This window comes from Elephas maximus, chromosome 17, assembly GCF_024166365.1.
Source record: "Elephas maximus indicus isolate mEleMax1 chromosome 17, mEleMax1 primary haplotype, whole genome shotgun sequence".
In the NCBI taxonomy this organism is placed as follows: Eukaryota; Metazoa; Chordata; class Mammalia; order Proboscidea; family Elephantidae; genus Elephas; species Elephas maximus.
This window is the reverse complement of record NC_064835.1, coordinates 42,827,663-42,836,628: the sequence shown is the minus strand read 5'-3', so window position 1 is coordinate 42,836,628 and position 8,966 is coordinate 42,827,663. Positions and strand designations below refer to the sequence as shown.

The 8,966-nt window shown below is 40.6% G+C and overlaps 1 gene segment (V, D, J or C); it reads right to left on the bottom strand.

The window, feature by feature from the left end:
- Positions 1 to 2,461: 2,461 nt before the first annotated feature.
- On the bottom strand, positions 2,462 to 3,485 carry LOC126060212 (immunoglobulin kappa variable 2D-29-like). The segment is given in 2 exon segments: positions 2,462 to 3,036; positions 3,420 to 3,485. Coding segments are annotated over 2 exon segments (624 nt in total).
- Positions 3,486 to 8,966: the final 5,481 nt, after the last annotated feature.

Sequence of the window (8,966 nt, the reverse complement as noted above, 5' to 3'; positions counted from 1 at the left end):
CCAAGCTGTACTGAAGGCAAATAAGAAAGTAAATGCTTAGCAAAGTGGAAGGCACTTTGATCACTTGATTAAGGCAGGGTGTTCCAGGGTTCCCCACTGTGAACGTTACTCTTTTTCTCTATATAATATACTAGTATTTTGTGGGCAGTTATTTTATAATCATGTAAATATTTCATTTCTTATAAAACTTTCAATTCATTCATTCATTTATGCACATCATTGTGGATACAGATTTTCACTTCTTTCAAAGAATTATAATTCATTATCATCATAATTTATTTTCATCCTCATATTGTCCCAGATTGGGCCAGTGAGAGCCTCTTCTGTGTCATTTGAATCATTCCATCACTTTTGAGCTTTCCCTTAATTTTCACCACACAATGTACAAAGCTTATGTAGTACTTCCCCCCCCCACCCCCCCCGCCACCACCCAGTCCTGGAAATGCCTATTCCTCTGAGAAACCGTTGTTCCTTTTACTGGAGAAAGGTACTTAAAAGCCATGTTGTTGGGACGTTAGGCGTGTACATCTTTATTAGGGTGTCACTGCTACCAGGCAATCTTAGTGTGGATATGTTTAACCCAGCTAGTTTATCATTATGAATCAGTATGTGAGAATTTTCTCAACTCTGTTTATTAGATCCTTATAATATCCTCACACAGGGCTGAAGTTTACCTTGTTAATTTCAATTTAGGACTGGATAGCAAGGGCCCTGAAGTAGAAGCCTTCTTATTGTTGAAAATGACTTGCTGCAGAAAGGCTTACATTCCCTCCTGATTTGGTAAAAAAAGTTGGTCATAATTAACAGTTGAATTTGGGGAAAAATCTGAGAGCTAAGGTAATATACTACTGTCCTGATTTATTCCTATTGTCAGGTGTCCTGTATTCTAATGAGACAGAGCCCCCACAGTGCTGTATTAAAAGTCATGTTTTCTTGGCTTGGCTCCCTCCCCCAAGTGGTGTGTTACAAATCTTGTTTACTGTGTTGGGCGTCCTCCCCACAGCTTTGCATCTGAATCCTGCTTTTGCCGGGAGGTTATATGTGAATGCCATTGCACCTGTGTAGTATGGTTAAGAATGTTGCAGAAGTAACTTGTATGAACTCCCTACTTGTAAACCCCTTAAAAGTAACTTCCCTGCCCACCTTGGGGAGCATTCTTGGCAGCAGCAGCCAGGAACCCGAGGCTCCTGGTCTGAGAAGCTCCGCTCCTAGACCAAAGGAAGATTGATGACAAGCACCTTCCTCCAGAACAAACAGAGAGCAAAAGCCTTCCGCTGTAACTGACACCCCGAATTTGGACTTCAAGCCTACTAGACTGTGAGAGAATAAATTTCTCTTTGTTAAACTATCCACTTGTGGTATTTCTGTTCTAGCAGCATTAGATAAGTAAGACAGCTTGGTAGAGAAGAGGGTCAATGAAAAAGAGGAAGACCCTCAATGAGACAGACTGACCCAGAGTCTCCAAGGATGTGCTTCGATAGCAACGATTGTGAGGATGACACAGGACTGGGCAGTGTTTCTGTGTACATAGGGTCTTTATGGTCAGTTGGAACTGACTCAATGATACCTAACAACAACGACTATGTCAAAAAGGTTTATTGGTAGACAAATAACCTGTTACAACTTCTGTCCAAATTTGACTTAGAGTCAGACTTAGGAAAGGAACTTGTCATAATCTGAGGACTGCCTGTATATACTTTTTAAACCTTTACGTTAGCATGTTCTTCGCCTGTATCACACTCAGTTTAACCAAGAGGATCAGGGTCAGCCACATAACTGTCCTGCACTTCCTCAGAGTGTTCCACCAGAAGAGCTGCAGGTCATGTAACCTCCGCTGATGAACTGTCACCAACAATCTCAATCCACAGGAAAAACCAAAGAGCACAGGTAAAGATAAATATGTAGTTATTAAAAAAAAAATGGAAAGGGTAAGGCACATTATTCTTTTTTCTTCTATTCCAGTTTACGCTGTTTATTTTTAAAACTCATCTTTTGAAATACCAAAAACTCCTTATTTTTCTGAACAAGAAGTATTTGGGGAAATTCAAAGACTTGTGGAATTAGGATCTTGTGTTTGTAATAAATTTACAAAAGGCCATTTGGAGACTCAAAACCAACATCTTTGCAAATTCTTCTCAGCCACACTCCCCCTGGGGACAGCTAATATAGAATGATATTTCAACTATCTTAATTCAAGGGGAAGCATAAGTGGTAAAACGAGAAGCATGGGGTTGTGAGAGTGGAACAATACTAGTTTCTAAATATCACCAATATTATCCTGATGAAATATACAAAGAAGGCAGGTAAACCTCCACATGTTTTCAACTTGTGTTGCCACATTGGTGTCAATTGTCTGCCTGTCATGCTGACTAAATTTAACTGACAAATGTACACAGGCAGGAGGATTAGGAGGAGCTCTCAGTCAGCTCTCCTTGCATCAGGTCTACTTGCTCAGGGGCACTCAGACCTCCTTCATCCTCCCTGCTGGCTCTGCCATGTCAAGACTGGTGCAGCTGACCGGCCACAAACAGGCAGTGTCTGAGGTGTAGCAGATGCTCTCATGGTCCAGAGTCCTCAGCTGCAACCCATTCCCCTGAGGTCTCCGACATCTTCCTCTTAGCAGATGCAGAGAATCTGCTGTGCTGCTCCCCACACAGGCCACACATTTGGGCAGCTGGGCCACCCCAAGCAGAGAAGTTTTTGTGCAAGGTTGTACCACTGTGGGTGGATCTTTTGTAGCTTGCATGCAGTAATAAACTGCGACATCCTCAGCTTCCACTTTGCTGATTTTCAGAGTGAAATCTGTCCCTGACCCACTGCCACTGAACCTGTCTGGGACCCCAGAGTACCGGTTAGAAACCTCATAGATCAGGAGCCGTGGAGGATGGCCCGGCTTCTGCTGGTACCAGTACAAATAGGTGTATCCATCACTATCTACGAGGCTCTCACTGGACTTGCAGGAGATGGTGGCCGGCTCTCCAAGTGTGACGGGCAGGGAGAGTGGAGTCTGGGTCATCACAATATCCCCGCTGGATGCTAAAATAATGAGAGAGAAGTGCAAGGTTATATACCAATATTAAGAACCATTTTTAAGATTCCCTTCTGCTTTTTATTTCAGCTTAAGTCTGTGTGTGAAATTTTTATTCATACCCCAAAATAGATCATTTTAAAAAAAACTCTGACAATGCCAGGTTTTTATTAAAAGAATCTCTTTCTTTATTAAAATTTTCACCAGAGAACAGGTCCCTCTTACCCTTGTGTTCTCTTCTGTTTCACAGATCTGAACACCACATGCCTCTCCTAGTGGCTGTGACATAGGCGTCTAACTTGAGAACAGAATACACACAGGAACCTGTGGTGCCCCCAGAGCTCACCCTCCCCACCTCCTTCTCCTTTCCCATGCCCCCCTCTGTCCTCACCAGGGATCCAGAGCATTAACAGCCCCAGGAGCTGAGCAGGAAACCTCATTGTGAGAAGCTGAAAGAATAAATCCTGATAAGTAAAGGCAGATTAGAGCTGACCTTTTATCTCAGACTTGGCCAGGGAAGGCCCTCCCCAGGGAACAATATGCAAATCCCTTGGTGGATGCAGCAGTGTGGAGAAAGCCGAGGGGAGGGTGGGCCCCTCCCTGTGAGCAAATAACAAAGTGTCTCCTGTGTTTGGAGGAAAACCAACAGAGATCAAGTTGGTACTGCCTGCAGTAGTGGTCACTTTGAAGTGTAAAATGCTGTACTCATGTCAAGGACACAATGTACATGGCCCTGACACTGTAAGAAACCATCAGAGACCCTGGAGATGGACAGATGGGTATCTAGGAACATCCTGCATGGATCCCTCTCAGCTAATCTAAAAAAAGGAAGCACCTCCCACACCCACCATGCTGATCTACAGTGTCTGCAAATAATGAGATGCACCTGGGATCATTCAAGATTATCTGGCATCTGCTGACATCAAGGTGATTGTTTTAGAATGTTAGAATCAAGTGTTACAGACTGTCTTTCCCTGGGACCCAGTGAATTAAATTCCTTAAGAACACTCAAGTCAAAAGAGCTTGACAAGGAGAAAAATAAAAATAAAAAACTGTCTCTTACACATCAAAAGCTAAAAACCCTGTTTAAGAAAAGGGGAAAAGAGGAAAGAATTTTTACACCTCAGGAAGTGAAAAAGATATTCCTGGTAATCAGTTGTTAAAATTGCTGTAGATCCTATCTAGCATTTCTGTCGTTCTTTATACATATATAAAATCTCGTTGTCGTTAGGTGCCGTTGAGTCGGTTCTGACTCATAGCAACCCTATGTACAACAGAACGATGCACTGCTCAGTCCTGCGCCACCCTTAGAATCGCTGTTACACTTAAGCAGCTTACTCACAGCAGTAAACCTCACCCCTATCTTGGTTTTCTTGATCAGGGCCCAAGAGTAACGCAGTTTACTGCTCTTTGAAAAATAACTGTAGTCATCTTTCAGAACTCTAAACATTTCTGTGTTGACTCCTCTACAACACCTTTTAAGCCAAGGAGAGAATGGAGGGTCAGTAATAAATTGAATATAATTTAATTGAATCAAATCAAATACAATAGAATGAAATAATACATAAGATAAAATGAAACCAAATCAAATAAATTTGAGCTTGCTGGAAAAGTCAGGGGATAAAACCATAAAGTTTAACAAAAAGTTAGAGGCTATAAGAACTTGATAGAAACTTATTTGGGCAGATCTTACTCCTCTCTAAGTTTCTTTTCCTTGGAGATTAGGGACCTCCTCCTTTGGTTCTCTCATAGGCGAATATCCTAGAAGCCCAAGGTGAAATTTGAAACTGATTATGAGAATTAATACTAACCTTTCATCGCAGAATGTGCAAGCATTATTTATTTAAGGCAAAGTAAAGATTCAAATAGTCCCTGGGTGGCACAAAGAGTTTGCACTCACCCACTAGTCAAAAGTTTGACGACTCAACTTCTTCCCTTCCACACCTCCCTCCCACCCCGCCCCAGTGGTCCCAGGAAAGAAAGTCGTAGTACTCCGCTTCCATAAATATTACACCCAAGGATATCTTGCGGAGCTCAGTTGTATTTTGACACACATTGGGTCACAATTAGTTGGAAGTACCACAACGACAATGGAGTTGGTATTTTTTTTTTAATTTTTTTGTTTTAAATGGGCAAAACTTATTGATTACATAAAAAAATAAAAATAATATTTGCTTGTCAATAATATATCTGTGTAGCAAATGAGCAATATCTTCAGTTTCTGGCTTAATACTAAAGTTAGAAGATTCAGTAAAAGTTATTTACCTTGGATTCAAACTATACAATTAATAATTGTTCACAACAGTAGCTCAACTATGCTCAGAATTTGTACAGAAAAATGATAATGGAAACCTCTTACAAAAGTTGTCCAAGATTAGAATTTGTAGAGAAACAGAGAGAGAGAAAAAGGAAAAGAGAAAGGGAGAGATAAAGAGAGAGAGGAAGAATTTGACTCTATGGCAGTGGATTTGGTTTGTTTTTTTGGTTTTATAACATTACCACTTTAATGAGTTAGCCAAATACAGAATTTATACACATATATAATATACATACACATATATACATCCCTATTTTTTTTTTTTTTTATAGATATATATGTATGGAAACCCTGGTGGTGTAGTGGCTAAGTGTTATGGCTGCTAACCAAAAGGCTGGCAGTTCAAATCTACCAGACACTCCTTGGAAACTCTATAGTGCAGTTCTACTCTGTCCTATAGGATCGCTATGAGTTGGAATCAACTCAACAGCAGCAATTTGGTTTTCTTTCGTTATATATGTACACAGATGTAGATACAGATACACACATATATAGGAAGGGGTAGGTGAGTAAATGCAAGTGCATGTATAGGTGTACCAGTTGGCACATGTATACACACGTTTGTATGTGCTGCATATACGTCCACATATATAACAAACCACAGAGGGCACAGTTACAGAGGCTTCCTAAACATATCTAAAAAAACCTCACAGGATTGTTTTACTTGATCGTGGGGCTTGGAACCATAATCTCAGGGTACAACTTAGTCAATTGGCATAACATAGTTCACAAAGATAATGTACTACATATGAGTTTGGTGAGTAGCACCTGGAGTCTTAAAAGCTTTTCAGCAGCCATCTAATATACAACTATTGGTCTCTACTCATATAGAGCAAAAGAGAATGAAGAAAATCAAAAGTTCAAAGAAGAAACTAGTCCATGGGACTAATAGCCCACAGGAACCACAACCTATTTTAACCTGAGACCAGAAGAAGCTAGATGGTTCTTGGCTACCACTACCAACCAAGGATACAATAGAAGGTCCTGGAAAGAATGGAAGAGAAATGTACAACAAAACTTAAAGTCTTAAAGAAGGCTAGACTTACTGGACCAATGGAGACTAGAAGAACCACCAAGACAATCACCCTAAGATACCCTTTGAACTTGGAATTATTTTGGCAGGTCACCTTTCAGCCAAATAATAGATTGGTGTATAAAATAGTATCTCCTGTGTGTAAAGTACTCCCTTAAACAATTAATGGTTGTCGTTGTTTTTAGGTGCCATCGAGTTGGTTCTGACTCAGAGCTACCCTATGCACACAGAATGAAACACTGCCTGGTCCTGCGCCATCCTTACAATCCTTGTTATGCTTGAGCTCATTGTTGCAGCCACTGTGTCAATCCACCTCATTGAGAGTCTTCTTCTTTTCCGCTGACCCTGTACTTTGCCAAGCATGATGTCCTTCTCCAGGGACTGATCCCTCCTGACAACATGCCCAAAGTATGTAAGACACACTGTCTTCATCCTTGCTTCTAAGAGGCATTCTGGTTTTACTTCTACTAAGACAGATTTGTTCATTCTTTTGGCAGTCCATGGTATATTCAATATTCTTTGCCAACACCACAATTCATTATTCATTGTCCAGCTTTCACTTGCATATGATGCCATTGAAAATACCATGGCTTGGGTAAGGCACACCTTAGTCTTCAAGGTGACATCTTTGCTTTTCAGCACTTTAAAGAGATCCTTTGCAACAGATTTACCCTATGCAATGTGTCTTTTGATTTCTTGACTGCTGCTTCCATGGCTGTTGATTGTGGATCCAAGTAAAATGAAATCCTTGACAACTTCAATCTTTTCTCCGCTTATCGTGATGTTGCTCATTGGTCCAGTTGTGAGGATTTTTGTTTTCTTTATGTTGAGGTGTAATCCATACTGAAGGCTGTGGCCTTTGATCTTCATTAGTAAGTGCTTCAAGGCCTTTTCATGTTCAGCAAGCAAGGTTGGGTCATCTGCATAATGCAGGTTGTTAATGAGTCTTCCTCCAATCCTGATGTCCCGTTCTTCATATAGTCCAGCTTCTCGTATTATTTGCTCAGCATACAGATTGACTAGGTATGGTGAAAGAATACAACCTTGATGCACACCTTTCCTGACCTTAAACCAGTAAGTATCTCCTTGTTCTGTCTGAACAACTGCCTCTTGATCCATGTAAAGGTTATTTATGAGCACAATTAAGTGTTCTGGAATTATCATTCTTAGCAATGTTATCCATAATTTGAAATCAGCCTGAATTTCTGGCTCTTCCCTGTTGATATACTGCTGCAGCCGTTTTTGAATGATCTTCATCAAAATTTTGCTGGCATTTGATATTAATGATATTGTTCTATAATTTTCACTTTTGGTTGGATCACCTTTCTTGGGAATAGGCATAAATATGGATCTCTCCCAGTCAATTGGCCAGGAAGCTGTCTTCCATATTTCTTGGCATAGATGAATGAGAAACTCCAGCATTGCATCTGTTTGTTGAAACATCTCAATTGTTGTTTAACATGGCCAAAGTACATAAGACAAAGTCTCACCATCCTCATGTCTAAGGGGTATTCTTGCAGTCCTTCCAAGACAGATTCATTCCTTCTTCTGGCAGTCCCTGGTATATTCAATATTCTTTACCAATGCCATAATTTAAATATATCGATTCTTCTTTGGTCTTCCTTATTAATTGCCCAGCTCTCAAATGCATATGAGGTGATTGAAAATACCATGGCTTGGGCCAGGTCCACCTTAGTCTTCAAGGTGGCATCTTTATTTGTTAGCAATTTGAAGAGGTCTTTTGTAGCATATTTGCCCAGTGCAAGATGTCATTTGATTTCTTGACTGCTGTTTCCATGTGTGTTGATTGTGGATCCAAGTAAATGAAATCCTTGACAATTTCAATATTTTCTCTGTTTATCGTGATATCAGGAGTATCAGGTATCAAATATAATGTCTTAGTTACCTAGTGTTGCTGTAGCAAAATATACTACAAGAGGGTGGCTTTAAAGAACACTTGAGACTGTGTTGGCATCTCCTGCCTGGAGGGGAAATGAGAGGGAAGAGGGGGTTAGAAGCTGGCAAAATGGACATGAAAAGAGAGAGTGGAGGGAGGGAGCGGGTTGACTTATTAGGGGGAGAGCAATTGGGAGTTATGTAGCAAGATATATACAAATTTTTCTGTGAAAGACTGACTTGATTTGTAAACTTTCACTTAAAGCACAATAAAAATTTTTTAAAAATTACAACTTTTGCTTTACAAAAACTCAGTTAAAAGAATGAAAAGACCAGTTACAAACTGGGAGATAATATTTGTAAATCATATATCTAATCTGTATTCAACCTGTATTGTCACAAATCTGTGTCAATTGTCTGACTGTTATGCTGACTAAATTTAACTGATAAATGTACACAGGCAGGGGGATTAGGACTCAGCTTTCAGTCAGCTCTCCTTACATCAGGTCTGGTTGCTCAGAGGCCCCTGAACTCCCTCTGTGTTCCCTGCTGGTTCTGCCAGGTCATGGCTGGTGAAGCTGATTGGGCCATAAATGGGTGGTGTCTGAGGTGTAGCCTGGACTGTCATGGGCCAGGGCCCTCAGATGTAACCCATTCCCCTGAGTTCTCCAGCATCTTCATCTTAAGCTGAC